The sequence below is a fragment of the Dryobates pubescens genome, chromosome 18, assembly GCF_014839835.1.
Source record: "Dryobates pubescens isolate bDryPub1 chromosome 18, bDryPub1.pri, whole genome shotgun sequence".
NCBI classification, from domain to species: domain Eukaryota; kingdom Metazoa; phylum Chordata; class Aves; order Piciformes; family Picidae; genus Dryobates; species Dryobates pubescens.
In genome coordinates this window covers 15,353,077-15,379,589 of record NC_071629.1, presented here as the reverse complement: position 1 = coordinate 15,379,589, position 26,513 = coordinate 15,353,077, and the positions used below count along the sequence as shown (strand labels likewise).

Sequence of the window (26,513 nt, the reverse complement as noted above, 5' to 3'; positions counted from 1 at the left end):
GACAGTTAATACTGTCTGGCAGATCCATTGGCATGTTTGCTAACAAAAAGAATAGTAATGATGATGTGCAATTTCTTTGCCAAGATTAATGATTTGTTTAAAGTAATACCTACTGCTTATCTTTGAAAAGCCCTCACTACTAAATCTAAGTTGAGTAAATAAATGCTGGACATTGATTTTAGTTTTCTCCTTAAATGAATCCCTTGCCATAGCATTTATCTTTAGGGCACTCTCAAAAACCAAAAAGTATTTAAGGTCAGTTTATTTAAGACACCTAAATATTGGCTTTTGAGAGTGGGGAGAAGGAGGAGATCTTGATGGTGTGTGGCTGAATTTAGCTGTTTTAATATTTGTGTCTTGTGACTTGAACCCCCTTGTGTTGTCATGGTTAGATAATTCTCTTTCTGCTTTCTGATGATTTTTTTGTTATCTGTCCCTATAAAGCCAGGAGATGTTGGGCCAGTGCTCCTCTTACACCAGTATAAATCTGGAGTGAATCATAGAATCAGTCAGGGTTGGAAGGGACCACAAGGATCATCTAGTTCCAACCCCCCTGCCATGGGCAGGGACACCCCACACTAGATCAGGCTGTCCAGAGCCTCATCCAGCCTGGTCTTAAACACCTCCAGGGATGGGGCCTCAACCACCTCTCTGGACAACCCATTCCAGGGCTTCACCACTCTCATGGAGAAAACTTCCTCCTCACATCCAGTCTGAATCTCCACCTCCAGCTTCATTCCATTCCCCCTAGTCCTATCACTACCTGATATTCTGAGAAGTCACTCCCTAGCCTTCTTGTAGGCCCCCTTCAGATACTGGAAGGCCACAATAAGGTCACCTCAGGGCCTTCTTTTCTCCAGACTGAACAGCCCCAACTCTCAGTCTGTAAAGGCAGTGCAGAATTTGGTGGGCAAAGCCCAAAGAAGTATAAAGAGGGTCAGGAGGAAGCCAAGAAGTTACCTGGTTTTTACTACAGTTTATCAGCATCCACAATTTCACATCTGTGATTGAGCAGCTCCCACAATACATTTCAAAAGACTTGATTTTAGTGCCACCTCCACCTACCACTGTCTCCTGCTGTTGTGAATGTGACACATCTCTGGTTTGGCAGGAGGGATGGCGATAGCTAGGACGTAGCACGGCTGCTGCTGACACGGAGCAGAGCTCAGCCAGGCATGTCAAACAGCCCCGGAGCTGTGGGTGGTCTCATGAGCTCTGAAAAATTCATAATGAGGATTATTTTACTTCTCCCTATCTAGAGAAATGAGCTGTTGCTAAAAAACACAGGGCAACACTCATAAAGTCATAGAACCACAGACTGGTTTGGGTGGGAAGGGATCTTTAAAGGTCACCTAGTCCACAGGAACATCTGCAACTAGAGCAGGCTGCTCTGAGCCCCAACCAACCTGACCTGCAATGGGTCCAGGGATGGGGCATCTAACACCTCTGGGCAACCTGGGCCAGATTCTCACCACCATCAGCATAGAAAATTTCTCCCTTCTCTCCAGTATGAATCTCCCTCTTTTAGTTTAAACTGTCACCCTTTGCTCTGTCACAACACTCCCTGATAAAGAATCCTTCCCCATCATTCTGACAGCCCCTTGAATTCTTATACGGCCACCAGAAGGTCTTCCTGGAGCCTTCTCTTCTGCAGGCTGAACAACCCCAACTCTCAGCCTGGCCTCACAGCAGAGAGTTTCCAGCCCTCCCGTCATTGCTGTGGCCTTCTCTGCCAGTATTCCAACATTTCCGTGACTCTGCAGTGGTGAGGACTCCAGAGCTGGCCCCAGCACTGCAGGTGGGGTCTCAGCAGAGCAGAGGGGCAGAATCCTCTCCCTCCACCTGTGGCCCCTTGACATCTGATCAACTTAGAGAGGAGATGTGGAGGAGCAGGTTTGGCTGTAAAGGTTATAGAGATCAAGGAGAGAAAAAGGTAAAAAATAATCTGGCTCAAGGTTAAAGCCAGGGTGTAATGGGGCAGAGACAGGTTGGGAGTTCTTTGAACTGAGAATCTGGCTGATTTTCTGACCACTGAGTTGTGTATGAATGGGAAATGGGCTCCAAGGAGAAGGGTCAGAGGCCATCTCACTGGACTCTGAGAACGTGTTTGGCAAGCTGAGACCTGCACTGCCCAGTCTGCTTTTCCATACATGCCCAATCTCACTGCTCAAGATTATGCTTCCCCACAGCCTTGTTTGCAGGCTGGTGGCCTGTGTTTTCCACTTTCTTGTCCTATGGAACAGAACTTCCCATCATGGAAAACCGTGGAAGTGTCACCTAGTCAAAGGTGTTTCTTCATGCCTATAAGCAAAATCTGGCAGCTTGGGGATGTGTATTTTGTTATTTATTTAGTCAACCACAAATGTATTCACAGCAGGTGAGGCTTGAAGAATCTAACCAGGTTTCACCATTCCTTGTGTCCTTTTTTCAGCCCTCCCATGATTTCCCTGCTGTGTTCAGCCTCTCTAAGTATCTTACAACCAACCCATCTCTCTTTTCTCTCTGTAGGATCTGATAAGAAGAGATATTCTGTATTACAAGGGTCGCATAGACATGGATAAATACGAAGTGGTGGATATAGAAGATGGGAGAGATGATGACTTCAATGTCAGCATGAAGAACGCCTTCAAACTTCATAACAAGGAGACTGAGGAAATGCACTTATTCTTTGCCAAGAAACTGGAGGAGAAGCTACGATGGCTTAGAGCTTTCAGAGAAGAAAGGAAGATGGTAAAAGAAGATGAAAAGATAGGTGAGAAATAAGAAATGAATCTGAAAGGTGGTTGTTGGCAATGCTTAACTTAGCCCCACTGCTGGAGAAGCCTGTTTAATTTTTTGTAGTAAGATCAGCCTTGTTCAGATGTCCTTGGTTGCTCTCATAGTCATAAATAGGGCTTTTCCTAGTTAAGTTAATGGTATATTTGGTGTTTCATAAAGGCCCATAGCTTCAAGCCTGGACCTCCCTGGGCGTGTGGGAGAAGGAATTTTGTGGCCATCTGATTTCAGAGTCTCCTGGCTGCGTCATTTCTGTTCTGGTTAAGCATGTCTGGTGAAGGGTCAGAAGACAAGGAAGTCGGTAACTTACCAGCTATGCCCTTCCTTCAGCATCAGCTTATAAATGGCTGTAACCAACATCAGCTCAGGCTCAGCTTCTGTTGCTGAGCTGTGGAGCACTGGGCAGTTCCATGAGAGTGTATAAATGATGATGGGTCTCATTTGCTTTCCATGCAGCCCCTGCACGAGTCACGTTATAAAGGCTTTCCACTCAGATCCCCGCCTGAATGCGCAGATGCTTTGCCACTTAGGGCTTAAGAGTGCAGAATAGTTGTCCCCCTCCCTAAAAAAAACAACAAAAAGACAAAAGAGGCTTTGTAAGCAACCTTCTGAATTGTGTTTGCCATGTTCCCTTTTCCAGGCTTTGAAATATCAGAGAATCAAAAGCGACAAGCGGCAATGACAGTAAAGAAAGTCAGTAAGCAAAAAGGTAACCGGCAACACGCACTGTGCCTGGTGATGTGAGGGTGGAGCGGGCTGGGCTGAGTCCTGCTGGGTTAGGGACCAGCATCCCCCTTCAACTTCCCCCTCCCCTTTTCTCTTTCTTCTCTTTTTTAATATAAAATACCGTTTGTGCTTTGTATCTTTCTTAATGTATCTGTGGGCCAAATTAATCTCTGGTCTGATGTGACTGAAAGCCAGTGGGAGTTGCACCAGAGATGAATTTGATCTCGTTGTCTCCAGTCTGATGTCCAGAAGCTGTCCCTGGGGGCAGAAATCGTATCTCAGACGTTTATCTCAGGCTGCAATGGGAGTGAGTGCGGAGATGTGTAGGGGTTCTGCTAATTCCCAAAGTCTCCCATTAGCAAAGAAGGGGAAAGTGGCTAAAATCCTGGAGATGGTGAGGGATCATCTCCCCCTTTCCTCCTTTTGGAAAGGGGACACTCATGTTTCCTGGGGCTACCTGTAACTTTTTTAAGGACAGCACAGTAGCATCAGCTCTAGGGAATAAAGTATCTTAGTAAAGACATTAAATCTCCCTGATGTCAGATTGATTTCCCCACCCAGGCAGGCTACAGCCAACTAATAAATGCCATGTGAGATATTACAGAGTCTCCGCTGGCCAAGCAGCCAGCATTAATTATCTCTGGCAATCACTCTTGCAGCTACAGGTTTTGAAACACTAACCCCAGAGGGAAATTCAGAGAGGATATTTCTCAAGTTTTCCAAAGCTTCACAAAGTCGTAGACGTATCGATTCGTTACCAAAGTACCATGGCACCACCATGCCTCTAACTGGGTCTGGAGAGGACTCAACATTTCTTGGCTCTAGTCAGCTGCAGGCAGATCCATCCCAGCTCTGCCTTAGGTTGTGTTTTGCAGAAGTTGAAGAGCTCTTTGCTTTCTGCCTCACCTGTTTGTTGTCTACTGGCTTTGCTGGTCCAGTAGTGGTTTGCTAGGCCGACTGTGAACTCCTTGGTTTGCTGTGTCTCTCCATTGTCATTAGTCTTCTCCTCTCTACTAACTTCCTATGTTGTCTACTGAGATGTTCTCTAAAAACTCTCCTGGCCAGATTTTCTAACCTTAGAGTATGAATCTGAACACCCCAAAAAAAGGACCCAGGGATGTGTGTCATACACAATGTCCACGCAGGTCAGGTGGTAGTGGACCCTCTCATGAGCTCAGTTTTGCAGGCCCATCCCTCAGCACTGGCATGCTTGTCCCAGCACGGAACCAACCATGGAGATGATGACAAATATCAGAAGATCTCACTTGCATGATGGCCATGACAAAACCAATTTAAATTATTTGTTACTGTTAATTATTAATTAATTATGGTACTAGTTAATTAATAATTGTACTGTTCAGTCATTAAGTGACCCCTCAAAGGTGCCTGAGCACGCCTATGAGCATTTCCACTTAACTCACTGGACTTGCATCCTGACAAATCCAACATGCCCAACCAGACTGGTTTCTCATGCAGCAATTGCTCTCTTGGTTTCTCTCTTTCTCTCTCTTTCTCTTGGAGATGAAAAAGGAGGGGTTAGTATCTCTGATTTCTTTGGCTATAAAATTAATTAGTTCCCTAACCACCAGTCAGCATTTCTTTGAGGAAGACGAGCTTGGTGGTTCTGTTTACGGGCTGAAGTGCTCCAGTCAGAGAGAAGCTCAGGCAGACCCCCAGCAACAAGTGAAGGGAGGGCTGACTGGTTTTAAGATGTGAGAAGTCTGCAAAGCAATAAAGAGGGTCATTAAATTAGTAGCTCTTTTTCTGTTGTCCTGTGCTGTGGTAATCATAGCCCTGACTCAGATGAATTAAATTAAGTACCAGTACTAAACGCTTTGCTGAAAACTCTGTGGTTTGTCTTGTGCCCAAGACCCCAAGACAGGTATGGGGCTGCTGGAGCAGGGAGCTGGTGGCATTGCTCAGAAGAGGGAGGGATGACAAAATTTCTGAGAGCTGGCTTGTAGTGACTGATTCCTCGAATCCTGCTGTTTTACACATATTGCCAATAGTTTGTTTGCCAAAGGTCCTGGCAGGCAGTGTTGCTGAGGCTGAGGTGCAGCCCTTGGGGCTGGTGGCAGTGAAGCCTTTAGGAGAAGGAGTATCCACCTGAAGTGTTTACTCATGTAAACTGATGGGCTTTGCAGGACAGGTCTTGGTAGCTACAGAAGGGCTTGATGGCTCAACAGCCTGACCCGACATGCTGATGCTCCTGTGTCAGTGGATGCCTATTACAGACTCGTTTCTAGATCATCTCAGCCAATCCCTCCACCTCTTGAATGGGAAGCCATGGTAATTTGCCTGTCATTGAATACTTAAGGACGAGAGGAAAGCCACAAAGGAGGTGAAATGGAATATGCAATCAGCTTTGTTAGAGGTGAAGCAGAAAAACATTTCTCAGCTAGTATGGAGTGCTGCGTGCTTCACACGCCGCTGTGGCACACACCTCCCCGAAGGACTGCTGTGGAGCTGGCCTGTGCTGGCTAGTGGGTAAACTACAGCTCACTGCATGAGGGAGCAGCAGGAGAATCTTAGAATTGTTTTGGTTGGAAGAGACCTTTAAGGTCATCAAGTTCAACCATTAACCCAGCACTGCCAGGGCACCACTAAACCATGTCCCTCAGCACCACATCTACAGAGTTTTTCATTCCTTACAGGGAATGGGGACTCCAGCAGGTGATTGATTGATTAAAGCCAGAGAGCAGGAGGAGACAAATAGGAGTCAATTTAATAGTGAGAGTTGTTGAACAGTCTGATTTACAGGTGCAATCCTTTCTACATGTATCTGTATCCACTGCAGTAATTCAAGGGAAGGTGGTAATTCACTGTGGGAGCCACATCCCAACCTCAGATCTTCAGGTTTTCCAATAGAAGTTCAGCCTTAATTTCCTTATGATAGAATCACAGAACCTTGTTGGTTGGAAGAGACCTATAAGGTCATCAAGTCCAACCACTAACCCAGCACTGCCAGGTCACCACTAAACCATGTCCCTCAGCACCACATCTCCTCAGCTTTGAAAGCCCTCCAGGGATGGGGACTCCACCACTGCACTGGGCAACCTGGGGAAGAACTTGTTCCTTGTGTCCTTTAACCTTCCCTGATGTAACTTGAGGCTGTTTCCTCTTGTCCTGTCACTTGTTCCTTGCTCCACCCTCCTTTTAAGGAGTTGTAGAGAGTGACAAGGAAAGAGGAAACCTGGGTTTCTAACGAATAGAAATTTTATCCAGGAGAACACAACTCTTGGTCCTTTGAGAAGTTTTTGATCCCAAAATGCAGCTTCCCCCATGGGGCCCAAGTCACTCACCTCTGGAAGCAACCTCCTCCCAACATTCAGGTCATGCTCACATGCAGTGCCAGGCTTCCTTCCAAATCCATTGAATGATGCACAAGGTCAGATTTCAGCTGTATATTGGGATTTGCACTACTTACCGGATTGGGCAAAACATAATGGTATTAGACCAGGGCTTCTTGAAGTCCATTAGACATAAAGGAAACAGGGAGTGTTGGCTCTGCACCTCACCCCCAGGTAAAGGACTGTTTGTTGTCGGTTTTTTCTTTTCTCAATGATTGTTCAAGATTTTTTGCTCTTGGTTATTGCCCTTTAGCTTCTTCCAATGTCAGTGTGGTAATGGGGAATAGAATTCAGTGTGGTGTCTCCTAGAAATAGTAAAGCAACAGAGAGATCTATTTGTCTGGACTTACAAAAACAACAAAAAAACCCAGCAGCCCTTTTTTAAGCTATCAGCCAGTCAAGTGTGCAGCTTCTCTGCTGATGAGTTCAGGTACCACTGAGGACCTTCACTGCCTGCACCAGCACTGCAGCACCAAGCTGTGCTTCCAGAATTCTGCTTCTTATAGACCAAAACAGTGGAAATGAGCCTCAAATTCCTTTGGAAATGGATCTCCTGTGGGTTTCTCGCCTTAGGATTATCCAGGCTGCTTTCTCCATTTCAAGCATCTGAAAACAAAAGGCTCCTTGAGTGCCTTGATCCACCAAGTACTTTTGTTCTGCTGGCCACTTTTAATCTCCCCTCCAAGGGTTAGTGTCTGCAGCTTTCAGAAACATTCAGTCACTTATTCCCAGCTTTGTGCACATCTGTCCCCATGCAGGACACGTGCAGAGATTTTTGTTCACATTCCCAGAAGCTGTCAGCCAGGGGTGTCAGGGGGATTCGAGGTCTCGTTGCCCAGTAAGGAGGCCCCATTCTTAAAGCACTGCTTCCCACTTACTGTCTCCGTTTTGGAGAATGGAATGTCTGTTCTGATTTAAAGAAGCGACCTTAGTGTGAGTTGGGAGGGTGTTCCACCCCAGGAGAGCCCTTCAGGCCCATGCTATAAGCCTCCTTTAGGCAATTCTTTCTGTCCTATATATTCTCCTCTGCACTGTGCCACAGCTTCACCAACGCAGATGCCCTCAGCCCAGACAATTCCTTAGCCTAGTGGCCTGGGACTTGTGGGAAGGAGAAAAACACATTCCATCCCAATCACCCTTAGCCAGAGAAAAACACATTCCATCCCCATCACCCCTAGCCCTGAGCTTAGAAAGATGTTGTCATTAAATGTGCCCAGAAATACTCAGCTATGAAAACCCAGAAGGGGTTAAGTCCCTAGCCTGCACAAACTGCTTTGGCCTGCAGTAAAGCACCCTCTGAATCACTGAGCTTTCCTGCTAATTTGTGCCTTTCTGATCATTTGAGCTCACCTTGAACTGTCATCAAAACCTTGACCAAATGCCCAACAGCTTTTCACTGGCTTCTCACACTTCTGCATTTCATACTCTACCCCAGCCAGCCTGCAGAGCAAAAGGAGATGATGGCACCTTAGCATTCTCCTGCTGGCTCCATCCAGCTGGCAAGGATAGGCCTTATCAGGTAGCAGCAGCTCTGGCTACCTCCTGTGGTTCTCTTCTGTCTCATCTGTTTTATTGCTAACGAGATTGATGTGGCCCTGACATGCTTCCCCATCCTACTTACAGGTGTAGGCTTAGCCTCCAGGGGATTGAAGGAGCTTGAGCAACAGGTAGAGTAACCATCAAAGCAAAGAGGAGCATTTGCATTTTCAGATAATCAGGGTCACTTCCCTTTTCTCTCAGAGCTCTGTAGGTGAAAGAATTGAGTTAATCATGTCTTTGGTGGGATTTCCCCACAGATTTGGAGAAACCACGAGCTTAGCCCATTGCTTGTAGAAAACAGACCCCACTCCACACCTCCAAAACACAGGTGCCTGTCTGCAGCTTACTCAAGCACTTCATGCTTTGGGTCCACAAACACCAGCCTCATTGATGATGATGTATAGTTAGATGGCTCCTCACTCACAGCATTTGTTACCCAGCTGGAGTCAACAGGATCATCTGAGAGCTGGTCAGATGTCCAAGCTAAGGAAATCAGGAATACACTCACAGCTAGGAAAGCTCTAAAGATGGTACTGGTGAGTCAGCAATGTGTGCATGCTTTGGAGCAAATTCTCCAGGGGAGTTTTGTGGTGAGATGTGATACTGACCTCTGGGGCTTTCTGTTGGCTGGATGTTGACATCAATGTCATGTTGAGATTCCAACTGAAACAAGTCTGTCCGCCCAGGCTCTCCTGCTCTTTCAGTTTGGTGAGGTCTTATAGGTGAGGGGCAGTGTTGCTACCCAGAAGCGGCAGAGTTGCAGAGCAGTGATGGATGAGCTGATCAATGGAGGTGACATAAAGATCTTTGCTGTCAGCATGCAGAGCGCTGGAGGAGAGGGGGGCTGTGTAAACATGAGATGGGATAAATTAGTTTTCACCTGGCTTTGACTGATAAAGCCCTAGTATCATTTATTCCATCTTGCCTCACTTAGCTTTTGCTTCTCACATGAGTAATCATTACCTTAATGCCTTGTCTAATGATATCAGGTTGCAGCAACAGACTTGATAGAGTCAAGAAGGTCATTTCCTCAGTATCTGTGGGTGCTGTGGTTGGTTGTGGAATAGCCAGGACAAAAGATGACTGGTTTCCTTTGTTGTACTTCTGAAGCTGCAGTCAACTCTCTTCCCTCCCTCTTCCTCCAAAACAGAGGAGCTAGTGTATAGGGAAGAGAGCTAAGGCATGTTTTCCTAGCAGAACCATCCCTGCTAATACCCACCTCTGCTAGACCCATGAGTGAAATCCCTGGCTGGGTAAAGAGCTGTGGCTGACACACGCTTAAATTCCTCTTGAGCATGACAAAATGTGAGTCGGGTAGCTTAGTATGGAAGCACAATCTGATGAAGTCAAGAGCTGCTCTGGACTGCCTTCAGAGGCAGATATTTCCTGCTCACAGGTGCCATCCATTGTTCTGGCCATAAAAAGTAGATCTGCAATGAGGGAGATGAACTCAGGTTGTAGAATCATAGAAGGGTAGTGGGTGGAAGGGACCTCTGGAGCTCAGACCCAGCATAGTTTGCCAACTCTAAACCAAGTAAGCAGTAGTGAAGTGCTTTGAGATCCTCTGTGGAAATGTGCTGAAGAAAGGCAAAGGGCTGGACCCATCAGCCATCGCTGCTTCCAATGAACTTGTTGCTACTGCAGGAGTAATTAACCATACAGCAATTAGTGGTCTTGAGGTATGTTCCTTGATGTGCATGGGTTACCGTAGTCAGTGGGAAATGGAATTAAAGAGATTTTGGAGTGTGGCTCCTGAAAGAGAGAATCATAGACCTTCAAGATCATTGAGTCCAATCATCAACCTAACACCGCTATGGCCATTAAACCAGGTCCCAAAGTGCCATGTTCATAGGTTTCTTGAACCCCTCCAGGAATGGTGACCTCACCACCTCCCTGGGCAGCCTGTTCCAATGCCTGACCAGCCTGGTCTGAAGCATCTTGTGGAGCATGAGTCACCTCCTCTGCAGCTCCCTTCTGGGGACAAGAAGTGGTGATGGCATTGTGAGTGGAGGTGAGGGTGACTCCACCACCTCCCTGGGCAACCTATTCCAATTGCAAGCATTGGATGGAAGTTGGCTCTGCTTTTATTCAGATCAGAGAGAGATATGAGCACAGCACTTCATCCTTTACTACCAGCAGCGTCCACTCAACCAGCAGAAAAAAGCAGATGTTGGTATGTTATTGTCTCCCACTCAACTCTGGCTAATGAATAGCACAATATCTAGACAGCCTAAGAAAAGCCTATGAAACAGCTCCTGATCAAAGCAGAAGTGATCTTAGAGGTTGAGGATGGAGTAAACAGCTCATAAGGCACGTTTCCATGGTTATACTTAGGCAGATCTGGGTGTATTGTGTGTGTTTTGTATGAACAGACGTTGAGGTGCAGTGTCGATGTCCCTGTCCTGCTATATTCCAGCGGGGTCTGTCTGCATGTCCATGTGGCCTGTGAGTTAACAGCATGCTGCCAAATCTTCCAAGTGCTACTTGAAGTCGTGTTGTAACCTCAAAGAGAAGGGTTTGGGGAAAAAAAAACCAACAAAACAAACCAGAACTAGGGAAAAAAAAAAAAAAAAGAGGTAGCTTTAAATCTTTTTAATTGTCTTCTTCTGAGCTGAGAAATCTGAAAGATTCTGAGTGACGTTGCCTGGTGCTAAAAACAGCCCTGATTTCATGTGACAGCACAGCATCCCTCTTTAACCAGATCTGTCTAGCCAAATTATAAACCCTGCAGTTTTCTTCTTCTCATTCCAAGAAGATTTCCACCACCCCCACCCTGCCCAGCGCTCTCGCTCTGCAGCTGCAGCTTTTGGATGCTGCTCCGGTGCAGAATTCTGCATGAGCCAGCAGAAGGAGCTCCAAGTCTGGTCATGGGCGTGCGCCTCGGAAAGGCAGCCTCTAGAAATCATTACTCACCTATCACAGTATCGATTCCTTCCCTTTGCATGTGGAATTGTGTTGGCCAAGCAGCCCAAAATTATGCTGGAGAAGGGCTTTGCTCATTTCTTGCTGTTGAGTTGCAGCGGAGTTACGGCTTTGCATCTGAAAAACATCTCAAGAGACAATTCTGCACCATGGGTTCTGCTGAGGAGCAAACCACTTCAGGGTAGGACAGAAAAATACCAACCTGTCATGCTTTTTCTCAGGGCTTGAAGATCGTAGAATGGTAGGGGTTGGAAGTGACTTCTGGAGATGATCTAGTCCAACCCCCATGCTAAAGCAGATTCACCCAGATCAGATTGCATAGGAACATGTCCAGGTGGGTTTTGAAAGTCTCCACAGAAGGAGACTCCACAAGAAGATGTGCAGATTAGGTGAATCTACCCTCACCACCCCACCCCAATTCTTGTGTTCTACCTTGTTAAATATAAAAAGGAGCCATTCTTGGGGCACCTCAAGCTATTGCCAAGAGCTGTATCAGAGTTTCACAAGGAAAATGTGGTTTCTGGAATTAGCACTGACTTGCCAGAGCACCAATAGGGTTTTTCTTTGCATGCCCATAAGCCCACAGCGATTCTGCATGCCACTGGAGAGTTCTGATTGTTCAGCCCATGGAGATTGTTGGACAAATATGCAAAACTTCAGCTGCTTGTTGATTGTAGAACCAGCCAGGAGCTTCTGATGTTCATCCAGCTTAGATATTAATGCCAAGAGCCTCGATCCGATCCACACATTTGTGATTACAGGCCACAATTGGAGAGGATGGGTCTGAACTTCTTCGTGGAGGTCGTGGCAGTGTGTGCGTGGGGTTTTTCCAAGTAAGAACAGACATTTTTCAGGAGTTTGGACCAAAAGAGATTATTATGGGAAAGAACTGAATGTGGTTTGCTAGTGATCTGGCCAGGGGAGTCTGCCTTTTTGTCTTTTGGAGAAGATAGACTGTGGATCACATTCTTTGCATTGGAACTCCATCAATGTCAGTGGACTTCAGCCAGACTGCCCTTTCTTTGCTTCTTCAGCCTTCCAAGGGCATTTTGCTGATCAAGGAGATCTCAGCATTTCTGTATCACAATTAAAATACATCAGTTAACCTTCTATGGATTTAGAGACAATAAAGAGCCCAGCAGACTCACGGCTGAGTGCTGCTCTGCAACCAAAGGATGCAGAAGGCATTGTCCATGTCAATGTGGGTTTAAGGTCTTCCACAGCTAGACACAATCTTTGTAGATCCCTTTAGATTCACAGCTCTTTCATGTTGTATAACATGAGTTTGTAACCTCAGTGGCACAAGGTCTATTTGCCTTTGAAGTAATTCCTTGTCCTTTGGGTCATTAGAAGAGCCAAACCACCTACCAGGCAGAAGAAGATAAACTTCCTAGCTCAAACCATGCAAAGGACCTATACCATATCCCAACCTTCCCACAGATCCTAAAATTCCTCACCAATCTCTGCTGGGAAAGGTAGTCAAGGCAATGGAGGCTGGTGGCCTCCAGGAGAACATCTACACTCTTGTATGGATTCAGGGCTAGAGTGTGCCCTCCATAGCAGACTCTGCAGATGGTTCCACTGCCCACATGTTGACCTGCCTTCCAACAAGGTAGGGCAGTGATAGAAGAAGGGATGAAAGAGGCAGGAGAAAGATGAGCTCAAGCTCATGCTTTACCCTTATAGGATATCACTGGCTTAAGCTATGTAGTGTAGTAAATTCAAATTGACAGGTGGGGTCTGCCAACAAGGTTGGTACAGAGATTGTCTCAGGTACTTCTGTGGTGAGCTGACCCTGTCCAGGTTTGACCCCAGAACAGTGAGGGCTCTGGGCCCATACCGTGCTGTGCAGGCTTTTCTTGGGAGACAGGAGCTTGGAAAGGACAGAACAGAAAACCTGTGGATGAGTAACTCAGTCCAGCAAGCAAGAGACAGAGAACATCTCTAGGCTGTTCCTTTCAAATAAGTTTCAGATATTAACTGTGATGACTTTGTTAAAGGTTAATCAGTGTGAATCACAGAGTGGGTTTTGTCCACCGTAAAGGTCTTGGTTACTCCCTACAGTGGACAGAGAGGTGCATGACTCAATGCTGTAAAGAAGGAGAAAACAGTTAGATACAGTTCAGATGATATCTTCATTTGGTCTGAAGCTTGTGAGGATTTCCAACTGGTAAATTCCATAGCAAGGGGAAGTGAATCAATTCTTCCTACCGCCTTAAGCTTTCAATCTAAAAGAGGTCCCGAAATACAATGTGGCAACGTCCCAGAGTTGTCTGATGAGCTCTGTGAGTGCACTTGTGAGGCTTTTCCCCTTTGTCTGTAAGTACCCAAGTGTCTGCAGCCTTCCTGTGCCTGGGCTGGCCCATGCTGGTCCCACCAAGCATGTGTTTGTGTGTGGGTAGGAACCTCTAACTGAATGCAAAGAGTCACATTTCTTGTGCAGACGTTGCTGTGGTACCTGGGTGCTAATCACCGTATTTTGCCTTCTCTAGCACCTTCCCAGCCGAGGATCTCAAAGTGTTTTACAAACATTAATTAATTTAGCTTCACAACCCTCCTGTGAGGTAGGTGGGTGATGCCATCCCGCTTTCCAGATGAGGACACTGATCTACTTGGGTAGAGTCTACCTGGGGAGGCAATGGCCTCGAGATGGCCCTTGCGAAGCCTACCACCCATCACCCGGCCGGGGCTGCCCTCCCCGCAGAAGGAAGAGCAGTTCTGCCTGCAGCAGAGGGGATCCAGAGATGGCCAGAGCTTACAGCAACCTGCTCCAGAGCCCTGCTCCTCTCTCCTTCTGCCCTTCTCTGCAGTGGTGGTTTCCAGCTGATCATGCTGCCCTGAGGCTGGAGGAGGGGCTATCCCTCAGCAGTGGTGTTGTGGGGAAGGACATGCAGGAGTAGATCTATTGCTGTTCCCTGTAGTGTACACTTTGGTGGTGATGCTTCCATCCACCAACAGCCACCTTTTCTCCACCATCCTCTACAACAGGTTCCATAGGTCCCAGCCTGTTGAAGACCTCCTTTTGCATGGGAAGGTTGTAAGGACAGCATCCCCTCACCCCATTCCTGCACAAGAGCTTGCCTCACCTATGTGGGAATGCAACATGTAGAACCTCAAAGTGCAATCTTGCCAGTCCATCCATTGCTACCAGTTTGGATTGTGCAGAATCAACATTTTCTGCCCTTTTTTTTTGGCTGAAACCAGGCTGGTAAATTCAAAACAAACCCTATGGAAAAGTCCTACAGAGACAAATCACAAGTTGCCCTTTGTGCAAGTAGAACAGGTCCCTACAGCGTAGCATGTCCTCCAAAGCAGCTCTGCTCCATTCTGGTGCAAGAACCGAAGCCAAGTGGTCCTTCAAGCTGGTTGCTGGGGCATGTTGGGCCTAAGTCTAGCTGGGAGGGAGGATGAAAAGGAGCTTGGAAGCAGGAAGTGATACATTTGCAAGCAGGCTGAACAGTGCAGACGCCTTCATCTGAACAGATCGATAATGCATGTGGCCTGTCCATGTATGTGCCTCCTTAGGTCCCACAGGACTTTTCCATGAGGGCAGGCAAAACTCTGCCAATGTAAAAGTAATGGATCTTCTCCAAATCTTCACCTGGAGGTCGAGTGTAGGTAGCTGTGAGCTGAGTTGAGGCAGCGGCCACTTTCCTCTGTAGAGTCACTGTCTCTAGCACATCCCCGTGGTGTTGGGGACCCTGGTTGTCAAGCGAAGAAGAGTCACAGAACCACAGAAAGGTTTAGGTTGGAAGGGACCTTAGAGATCATCTACTCCAACTTCCCTGCCATGGGCAGGGATGTCTCTCAACCAGACTTGGTTGCTCAAGGCCTCATCCAGCCCAGCCTTGAACACCTCCAGGGAGGGGGCAGCATGACGATAGCATGACGAAGAAAGACTATTGACCCAATTGCACTCTGACTGATCTGTTTCTTTTTCCCCCCAATCATCGATGCAGGTGTGAGCTACTCCAAGTCGGTTCCTCCAGCCTACCCACCACCCCAGGATCCATTAAATCAGGGACAATACATGGTGACAGATGGCATATCCCAGTCCCAGGTCTTCGAGTTCACCGAACCCAGACGCAGCCAGGCACCATTCTGGCAAAACTTCAGCAGGTTAACACCATTCAAAAAATAATACCTAGAGAGATGGAGAATTTTAACTTAAAAGAACTAAAACTTAAAAAAAAAAAAAAAAAAAAAAGAAAAAAAAAAGGAGAAAAAAAAAATAAAAAGAAATAAAATTATATTTATAGATGGACCTTTTTTCGGAGAAGCACTGTTGCAACTAAATATATATACATATATATATACACACACAGGTTACAAATAATAATGTATATACATATATGTATATATATAGAAGGACCAAAAACCTTTTTTTGTTGTTTTTGGGAAGCAAACTGCTACTAGATACTAGGAAGCACCAATGATTTCTAACCATCTGACCTGGTTTCTTTTCTTCCATTGGTTGGATATTGTGGTTTTTTTCGTTTGGGGTTTGTTTGTTTGTTTGTGTTGGGGTTCTTTTGGCTGTTAGTTGGTTTTTTATTCTTGCTTTCTTTTCTTCTTCATTGCCATCTCAAGTCGTCACTGGCATCCCAAAATGTTTTCCTGGCTTGTGTGAATTCATCATCCAAGTTCCTCATGGACTATGTTGGTGTATATTTTGTTTGATTTTATTTATGGGGGGTGTGTGTGGGGGGGTGTTGTTTGTATTTTGGAGTGCCAGGAGCTCTCCGCTCCCTCTCCCTCCCTCTCCGTCCCTTCCTTGGTTGTCCCCAGAGTCACCATTTCAGTGAAGAGCATCTCTCCCCCGTCCTGCATTCTCTGGTCTGACTCGTGCCTGTCTGGATGTGCTCCCTCGTGCCCATGCTCTGCTGCGCAGTATTTCTCTGGCTTTAACTGTTTTGTTGAGGTGAAACCAAGCAGTAAAGGGCTTTCAGCTCCCTAGGAAGTTAGGGATGGGGTTTCCTCAGTTAATGATTTGCTTTTTTTGTTGTTTGTTTCTTTAAGCACTCTTTTTCTCAATTCAGTGTGATCTCTTCACACTCAGAGCAAGACTGAGAAAAGACCACCAGGGGCTTTTACTTCTTTTGCTTTTAGCTTCATTTTTTGGGGATGGGGTGGGTGTTGCCTTTGAGTTCTTTTCATTTGAAGCTGAGACACTGAAAAGCCCACCCCTATCTTTGTTGTCCACACAAAGATAAAAGCTTCCAAACCAATGGCTCCACACCCTCCGGCTCCATTCCAGCTCCAGGAAAATTGGCTATGAGGCTCCTGCAAATGGCCAGTTTTCTTCCTTCAGGAACTAAGGTCCCATCCTCTTGGCCACACTCCCACCTGCACAGTCCTGTGTTAATGAACCACTGAGTGCCCTTTACAGGCACAATTATCCGAATAGTGAGGACCGTGACAGCTCTCCCTGTCTGCTCTACTCTGTTACATAGAGGGTCCCTGGCCTGACTTGGACAGTGACCTGCTGAGCAGAACAGGCACTGCTGTCAGTGACTTGGTAGCAGAAGGGTTATTGCCCAATTAATTGGAATGATTTCCCTGACATTTAATGCACCTGAGCTGCAGAGGAGTTGAGAAGTGCCCTTTAGTAAAGATATAGATGTGACCTGAGATGTTGAGCTGTCTGACCAGGCTTAAGTGACCTGATCTGAATCAGGGATCAGTTTAACCTCAGCAGCATCTGCAGAGGTGTATGGGTGTCAGGGTGCTCTGGAGCCATCAGCCCAAGGCTCCAGGTCTCTTTCTCTCTCTTTTTCTGCCTCCGGAGTTTCACAGCTCCAATTTCAAAGCCACTTCCTACAATTTAACTTCAAGTACCTTTGTTTGCAAGCTGCAAAGCTTCTATTTAAGCTCATAAAACAAATTATTGTGCTCTGGGACGTTGGTTTTTTGTTTCCTAGGGCAAATGAGGCAGTTTAACCAGGTTTAGAAGATGAACTTTAAAACTCACAGAGCTGTTCTGTAGGCTCCTTTGACAACATGTCATGAAGTGATTGATGATTGCATTTATCATCTTCTTCTGAATCTGGCAGCAGGAAGATCCATGTTTGGTTGGCTTTTTTTCTCCCCTAAGAAATCCAACAGGAAGAGCAGAGAGTGTGATTTCAGTATTTCCATGGAGTCTGTTTCATTTCAGGGCATATCACAAGGCACTGGCTGTATAATTTTTGGTGGTGGTGGGTTTTTTGTTAAGTACAAAATTAATCTCAGCAATTTTAATTTATTTTTTAGTCATCTAGAAAGTCTGACTGAGCTGCACAGCCAGCTCAGGGGTTTGGAGAGGAAGAGACATCCCCTCTGTGACAGGCAGTGGCAAACCGCCGCCGATCCCAGATAGGAAGCAGATTTCTAGCAGGGATGATTTTTTTTGTGATCTTTTTGTATCTTTGCATTTTTTTCTGGTCAGATTTTAATGTGGAGTAGGATTTTGTTTCTGGGTGTTTAGAGAAGGGAGCAAGCTGGGTTCTCAGAAATGAATGGCAATGTTTTCCTGTCTCTGAATGGCTGGAGAGATGCAAAGAGGGAGAGAGAGAAAGAGAGAGATATTACAAAGTGTTGTCAACATAATGAAAATTTCACTTATTCCTTTGCCTTTTTAATTGCTTAGGGAAGAGAAAAAAAAAGCAAGCAAGTAACAAGCACATTAGTTAAGCCTTTTCATTTACTGTTTTGTGCCTCAGAGAGTGAGCCTGAGACATCCATAATTTTTATGAGAAGATGCTTCCTAAATATTCAGCACTAGGAAAAAAAGCAACACCACCGCCACACCATTATTTGCATCATAAATCAAGACTTGGCTGGATCTGACAAGGCCACTTGTTGGACTCGCAGCTTCTCTCTTAAAAAAGGAAAGCCAAAAACCAAGCTAGCATTGCTCGTGCTCGCCGGGGCTGGGCGGCAGGCAAAGCAGATGCAGGCGTTTGATCCAGAGGGAAGAGGGGCTTGGCTCTCGGGCAGTGGCCTTCAAGAAAGCTCTTCCCCTTCCCTAATTTGCCGAGGTGCCGCAAGAGATGGAGCATTTGTCACAAAAGAAGAACCAGCACTGGGTCCCACTTTTCCTACCTGCTGTGGCTTTCCCAGTGGGGAGCAGGGCTGGGCTGCTCGCCTCCCACGTCTGGAAGCGCTGGGAGCAGCGTGGACGCAGTTCAGACCGTGGGGGGGGAGGTCTTAACTGAGCATCTGATGCAGACTTTGATTTCAATGCCAGCCAGGAGGATCCCTCTGACCATTCCATATGCAGAAACAGGAGAGTTGTCGCCAACTTGACGCGTTTACGGCATTTCTCTGGCTGAATCTCCCTCCCTCTCTATTTAACAAACAGAAAGACCCTCCTCCCTAGGTAAATGACATGCATCCCCCCCCCCCCTCCTTTGACCTAGACACTAGAACAGAGGATCTAAATTCAAGACTTTTTGCCTCCCCACCCTCTCCAAAAGAAAAAAACAAAAAAAAAAGGAACAAAAAAAAAAGCTCAAACAAGACCCAACCTAGGTGCATCTCTACCAGTTGTAAATAGAAAACGATACAAACAACAACAACAACAAAAAAATACATAGAGAAATATATTTGAAATCTGTTTCAGTTTCTGGGCAGTCCCCAGGCTGCCCACTGCAATGTTATCGCTAGTCCACTGTGGTGCTTTGGGTTTCTGGTTTTGTTCTCTTTATGCTCTGTCATCTTTTCATTGCAGCTACATTTCAGGGAACATGTATATTTAGTAGCTATATTGTAAGTTCTGCATGGCATCACCAAGCTTATTCTTAATTTTTTTTTTTTTTTCCTTAAGAAGAAAACAAAACAAAAATAAATCAAAAAAACAAAACCAAGAACAAACCGAAGAAGAAGAAGTCTGTAGGAGGTTGTTTTTTTTTCCTTTCCGAGGCACTATGACGACAGGGACTTGTAGCAGAGAGAATTTAACCAAAACAAAACAAAACAAAACAAAAAAAAAGAGAAAATAAATAAAATTTAAAAAAAAAAAGGAAAAAAAAAAAAAAGATGTTTTTAAAATTCTAGTTTGAAGCCAAATACTGATATTTTAGTGCTTTTGGGGGTTTTAACAGTAAGAGAAAAAAAAAAAGACAAAAAAAAAACCACAAAAAGAGAGAGATTTTGGTAACCCAGCTCTGACCCGCACTTGCCAGTTTCATGGTTTCTGTTTCTATTGGACTGTTTGACCCCGTCAAACAAGTGTCAAAGTCGTGTGTATAAAGCAAACCAACAGCAAACAACCTACAACAACAACAACAACAACAAAGTGTTTAAAAAAAAAATTAAAAAAAAAAAAAGAAGAAAAAAAAAAAAGTGTTGTAAAAGACACTGAGCCTTATGAAAATATTTATGGAATTAAATAAAAAGAAGTGAAAAGGCATCCGAAGGCATTTTAAATCATTTTCTCCCCTCGCTCTTCTCCCAGAGGCTGAGCGTGCGTGGCTGCCGTCCCCCACCAAGACATTGGTGGGCAGCCAAGATCCCAGCTTTGGCCTGGAGTTGGTCCCCTCCCCACCACGCCTCACCTGGTGTCCTCCATCTGAACTGAGTGCAGTGATTTAGTGAGCTGCTGGAGGTTCAACGCTGACAGCATCAGAGTCACAGACTCGCTTTGGTTGGAAAAGGCCTCTAAGATCAGTGAGCCCAACCCACTACCCAACACCACCATGGCCATTGAACCACGTCCCCAAGTGCCATGACCACATGTTTCTTGAACGCCTCCAGGGATGGTGACTCCACTGCCTCCCTGGGCAGCCTGGTCCAGTGCCTGACCACCTTGCAGCAATTAAATAATTGTTCCTATTATCCAATCCAAATTTCCCCTGGTGCAACTAGAGGCCATTTCATTCTATCACTTGTTCTGTGGGAGAAGAGACTAAACCCCATTTAGCTCCAACCTCCTTTCAGGGCATTGTAGAGAGACAGGTCCCTCTTCAGGCTGAACAACCCCGGTTCGCTCAGCTGCTCCTTACCAGATCTGTTCTCCAGACCCCTTACCAGCTTCATTGCCCTTCTCTGGACACAATGGAGCCCTTCGATGTACTTCATGGAGTGAGGGGCCTGAAACTGAATCCAGGATTTGAGGTGCAGCCTCAGTAGTGCCCAGTACAGGGCACTCAGCCCCAAGCCTGGAGGGTTCATTTGGTTTCTGTGACCCAAGTGCAGGACCCAGCACTTGGCCTTGTTAAACCTCATTCAACTGACCTTTATTCGTTGATCCAGCCTGGCCAGGTCCTTCTGCAGAGCCTTCCTGCTTTTGAGCAGATCAAATGCTGCCTTACAAGTCTGCTGTGAAACATGGCTTTAAAATGCTTTCTGTCACTGACCTCTGCTTAGCTCCTGCCCAAACATCAAGACCACCAAATTCTCCAGCCACATCTAATCACAAACCCATGGTGAGCATGTGGAAGTAGAGCTGGGGTGGGTTTGGAGGGGAGGGAGCCTGGTCCCAGCCTGTGCTGCTGCAGAGGGCTACACCACAGGAGTTGTGCAGGTTCCTGCCTGGGTTTTCCCTTGGTGTGCAGGGAGCAGGTGCCCACAGGGAGGAGAAACTGGGTGCTTGACCCCCAAAAGGCAATGTGTCTGCTCCACAAACCCAGTGGCATTTCACAGGTAAGAGAGTTGAGTCCTCTAGAGATCCCAGAAATAGGGTTATAACCAAACTGGGGTTAACACATCATCCAGCCCTGGCTGGTGGTGGCTGGGATGATGCCTGGCATCATGTGGGGATACACAGAGGGATGTGTACCAAGTGCTATAAGCAATTGTGGCCAAGGAGCTCCTTTTTCAGGAAGGTCACTGACAGCTTTATGCTCTTCCCTGCCTGCTGGGGTGAGCGAGGGCCAGTCTGCTGACACATGGACTGACCACATCTTAACCCAGCTGTGTTGGGAAACCAGTCAGACAAGGAACTAAAAACCCACAAAGCCCAAGCAGCTCTGCTCTGGGAAAAAGAGGGAGGACCAAGGCAGCACTGCAGGCACAAAGGCTTCTGCAGGGCCGGGGTTTGAGCAGGTTGAGGAGCAGGTGCCAGCATTCCAGCTTTACATTTGCCTACTGCTTCAGCAATACCTCAAGCCACGCTTGGGTCTCTTGCTTACATTACTGCTTGCCATGAAGAGGATGTTGGTGCCACACTGAGGTTCAAGTGATCCTGGGTCTCTTGTAGCGCATAACTGAAGTCACACAGGATTGGCACAGCATCATTCCATCACACTGCTGGGGAGAGCAGACCCAAAGTTCTAGGTCCATACAAAACCACCCCTTGAAGGCCACCTCTCCTACCCACATCAGTGTCACTTGCAGGCCAAAACAAGTAGTTTGCCAGGATTTTGCACACCCAAGCAGGGTGGTGGTCAGGAGAAGCATTGCCCAAGATGTGAACTGTACCAAAAAAACCCACACCTGACAAAGGGAATGGGGAGGAAACCCAACCACCCAGTGTGTGTCCTGGGAGCATAAGCACCAGCAAAGCTTACACAGAAGCAATGAGCAACCTTCATGGCCTGCAACATGCTCCCAGCCCTGGCTGCTTTCCTGACACTGGTCAGAGAGGAAATTGCCATGGCTGGGCATGTCCCAGCAGCCTGCAGTCAACTTCTGTGTGGCACTTAATGACAAGATGCCTTCATTTTTATCTTTCTCCAGCCACACAGCATTCAGCCAGGTGCTATCAACTTTGGTTCCATAACCCAGAAACAAAACCAAAGAGACCCAGTTTAAAATTCATAGAACCATGGAATGGGTGGGAAGGGACCTTTAAATGGCACCTAGTCCACTCCCCCTTCAGTCAGCAGGAACAGCTGCAACTAGAGCAGGTTGCTCAGAGCCACAAACACCTGACCTGCAATGGTGTCAGGGATGGGGCATCTCCCACCTCTCTGGGCAGGGTCTCACCATTTTCAGCCTAAAAAATTTTCTGTCTTGTGTCTAAGCTGAGTCTCCCTCTTTTAGTTCAAACCATCACCCCTTGTTCTGTCACAACAGGTCCTGCTCGAAAGTCTGTCCACAGCCTTCTGATCAGCCCCACTGTGCCCTTCTTTTTTCCAGGTTGAACACCCTTAACTCTCTCAGCCTGTCATCACAGCAGAGATCCCATCATCGCTGTGGTGCTGTCTGGCCCCACTCCAACAGATCCCTGTCTCTGCTGTGCTGAGGACTCCAGAGCTGGCCCCAGCACTCAGTTTCTTGCTTGGGATTCATTAGTCCATTTTTCCAGCTAATGGACCAAACCAACTCTCAAGTTAGCAGCAAGTGCACACCATCATGGATGTGCCCAGCTAATCCCTGAGCTCTTGATTCAGAACTTCCCTGAAACACATCCCAAGTCCTCTGTTTTCTACCAAAGCCTTTATTACTTACATGCAACGCTGCGAGTTCAGTCCTCAGAAGGAATGGTGATGAGCAGGGAAATGACCATCTCCATGAGTTCAGCCCACTGTGGTGGTCTGTCAGGCTCCTTCAGCTGCCTGCCTGGTCACCAAGCTGTGGGGCTCAGGGCACCTTGCCTCCACAGGCAAAATCAGACCCCAGGTCTTGTAGGGAACTGCAATGAGTTGAGTAAAGCTTTTAGGCTGAGATGTTTGTGCCATGGCAGGAACATCCTGTGAATGACTCTGTATGTCAAAGCCATTTCTGCCTGCTCCATGTGTGTCTCCATGGCATCGCAGGACAGATTTTGTGTTTTAGGGACTCAGATTTTCAGTCTGCCTGATGGCACTGGGATTACAGATCCAAATCTACCCGACCCCACATTTCCCTCTTGTTCTGCAGCTAAGCAGCAGCAGCAGCTTGCACACTACATCTGGTAGCAGGTCAGTGTCCTCCAGAGCACGTGATGCCCCATCTGTGCCGGGGTTAGGAGGAGCAAACTGGAGTTGCATGTCATGGGTGGTGCAGTGGGAATAACTGGCATTTCCAAGAGCATCCCTGAGTAGTGTCCACTGAGGGGCTTCAGAATCCTTTTCTAAGGACACTAGCTGCTTCCTGCAAGCAGGGGCCCCCCTCAACTCCGGGTCCAGATGGTTAAGCTGTGTGTGTTTGGCTAAATCTTTTTCCTTTCCCATGGCAAAGCAATACCTGGTATTCCTTAAATGCTTTTAATGTTCACATCCTTTTTTTTTTCCAGCTCTCTCCAGGCAAAGCACATCCTGGTGAAGATGTGTACATTCTCCTTTCAGAGCCACAGTCAGCTGTTACCTCTAGGAAGGTCTCTGGGCACAGCCCTTTCCACTAGCCAGGCATCACCAACATCCCCCAAAATGTTTTCCCATTCCAACCCCCTTTTCCCCACTCCAAGAGCCCATTTCCAAATCCTCTTCCAGCACCTCTCTGTGGACACACCAGCCAAAGCTAGTCTGGTGGCACATTCCTTGTCTGAGGAACATAGAGCACTTTTCTTGTCAGTTACAGCAGCAACCAAGAAATCTCCACTCCAGAAACACCGCAGGGGTTTAATCATGGAATAGAATAGTAGAATCACAGAATTGTTAAGGTTGGAAAAGACCTCTAAGCTCATCAAGTCCAACCTTCTACCTCGCACCTCCATGACCGAGCCTAATATTTCATTTAGGAGCACAGCTATGAAAGTTTAACCCTTGCAAGGAATGTTTGCCTCATAAAGAAAACATCAGTGCTTGAGGAAGGTCTCTGGTCTTGGAATAATTTGGGTTTGGTTGGAAAAGACTTCTAAGATCATTGAGTCCAACCAGTTAGTGACCACCATGGCCACTAACTCATGTCCCCAAGTGTCACGTTTCTTGAACACCTCCAGGGATGGTGACTCCACCACTGCATTGGGCAGCCTGTTCCAGTGTCTGGGGCATCTTGTGGAGCATGAGCCATCTCCTCTGTAGCTCCCATCAGTGGTGATCTCATTGTGAGTGGAGATGAGGGCTGCACACAAAGGACTTTGTTCATGCCCTGTCACAGCTAGAACCAGCCTGTCCCTATCACACAGCAGGAGGGGACCAGCCACGTTTTGTCCAGGATCTAGGGTCTTCCAAAATAAACCTTGGTATTAAATTAGTGGTTCAATAACTTCTGAGAATCCATCTTCAAGAGACTTGGTGGTGTTTTGCTGGCTGGTCCCCGTGGAAGTTAACTTGGGAAAAGAAGTTTTATTCTCTTGCTTCCCCATCTGGAGCAGCACTCAGAGGATATGTTGGTTTATTTGCTTCTCTTTCTAGCTGGTGTGTGTGTGTGTTGGTTTATTTGCTTCTCTTTCTAGGTAGATGTGAGGCTTTTGTTCCTGAAGCAGACACCTGGAGGCTGTGGACGTGTGAATCCACACCTCTGCCGGTTCCAAGGACATGAGGAAGCAGGTGACCTTTGCCCACAGTGCCGTTTGCTCTGGGTGGTGATGACAAACAAGTAACAGCCATCAACCCACCCAGCAGGACCAGGGTTCCCCTCACTTCTACGATACCCATCCTGAGCCCTCTTTGAATCAGGGTTTTTTCCCTAGAACTGTGTAACCAAGGTTTGAAAAACACCACCAATCCCGTTCCTGATGTGGTGTCAACTGGAACAACCCCAGTGACTACCACAGGCTTTTGCAGGTGTAACTGACAGCTGGTCTCAGGGAGGTGGTGGAGTCATTGTCCCTGGAGGTATTTATGAAACGTGAAGACGGCACTTCAGAACATGGTTTAATGGCCATGGTGGTCTTAGGATGATGGTTGGACTTAATGATCTTAGAAGTCTTTTCCAACCAAAACACTTCTATGCTTCTATGGTCTTGATCCAAGGGTTTAGTGCCTGGGCTGATCCAGACAGGAAACACTTGGAAATAGCTGAGCTGAGCCACTGGCATCTCTTCTTCCTAGGGACAGTGAGTGTTAAGGCAGGTTTTATACAGGCTGGGTGGAAACTACATCCCATAGACTGCAGCACATTGCAGAAGGGTAAGGAGAGCAGCAGGTCTAAGCCAAGAAGTCATTCACAGAAGAAGTCATTATCTCGCCCAGTCCTTTGTGACTGTTCTCATCCCAGCTGAGTGCTGGCCTGTCCCCATGAATGGCCTGAGCAGAGCTTTCTTGAACTGTATTGCCCAGGTCATTTTAATATCAATTTAATGCCAACTGACCTGGACATTTGGTCACTTTGCCATCATCAGTCACTCCTACACAGCCTTGGCTGCAGGGCTTTTAAATCAAAGGTACTTTAGCACATCTTAAAGTGGAATTGATTTCTCATCTATGTTTTGGTGCTGGTGCCCATAGCCAGCTGTGGAGGTTCCTTGTGCACTCAGTGTCACCCAAATGACACAAAGGCCTTTGGCACCCACCTATTCAAACAGGCAATTCACTGGTGCCCATCACATAAAATCACAGAATCCCAGTATGGTGGGGGGGATGGAAGGGACCTCTGGAGATAATCCAGCCCAACCCCACTGCTAGAGCAGGTTTGCCTGGATCAGATTGCACAGGAATGTGTCCAGGTGGGGTTTGGAAGTCTCCAGATAAAGAGCCTCCACAACCTCTCTGGCCAGCCTGGTCCTGTGCTCTGTCACCCACAGAACTAAGTTGAGGTGGGCCAGGAACACAGAGAGTTATTCTCTCATCCTCTCAAGGAAGCTGTAACCACCTTGCCACCTGCCTTAACAGAGCCCTTGCCCTATAGGCTGGGTTTAGAGGGACTGTGTGACCAAGGCACTGCTTTCCTCAAAGTTTCACTCCCCTACAGATACAGGGCAGCAAGAGAGGAGTCCCTGGCCAGCCCTGCTGCTGCGGTGGGTTCGTGCTATACAAAGGAAATCCAGAGTCTTTGGACCAGGAAAAGAGAACAGGAGCAAATACAATAAATACTCATAGCTGTGGTGCGAGCCGAGATGGGTGACGTGGTCTCTGGTGCTGCTCCCATGACCAGTTGTGCCCAGTCTCTAAGGACTGCAAGCGTGTGGGTGCCACACGAAGCCACCGACCACCTTTGGTCCTGCTGAATCAACGCCTGAAGGCATCTGCTGTTTGCTGGTGACAGTAAAGGTGACTGCAAAGGTGATGTTGAAGAGGTTTGGACATGCCAGGTACGTATCCTGCCTGCTCCAGCAGGGATCCTGGCTGTGGGACCTGCAGCCCGCGTGTCAGATCCTTGTCAGGATCACCAGGGGCATAAGGAAACGGATGGAGACGCCCAAGAAGTGTTTGTCTGCTGCAGAGAAGGGGCTGATGAAGGGCTGGGGAGCAGAGC

At 46.9% G+C, this 26,513-nt stretch overlaps 1 protein-coding gene across 10 annotated transcripts in view; it reads left to right on the top strand.

Moving 5' to 3' along the window:
- The window catches only part of ARHGEF9 (Cdc42 guanine nucleotide exchange factor 9), a 213,904-nt gene extending 187,752 nt beyond the window's left edge, over positions 1-26,152 (top strand). For 7 of the 10 annotated variants that reach the window (XM_054169345.1, XM_054169354.1, XM_054169348.1 and 4 more), the window contains 3 exons: positions 2,509-2,752; positions 3,416-3,484; positions 15,272-17,508. In XM_054169345.1, the coding sequence (XP_054025320.1) occupies positions 2,509-2,752; positions 3,416-3,484; positions 15,272-15,453 (495 nt within the window). In that variant the 3' untranslated portion in view covers positions 15,454-17,508. Of the gene's footprint in view, positions 1-2,508; positions 2,753-3,415; positions 3,485-13,804; positions 17,509-18,013; positions 18,875-26,009 lie in introns of those variants that run through there. The other 3 variants (XM_009900378.2, XM_054169346.1, XM_054169347.1) reach the window with 3 other exon arrangements.
- The last annotated feature ends 361 nt before the right edge of the window (positions 26,153-26,513 follow it).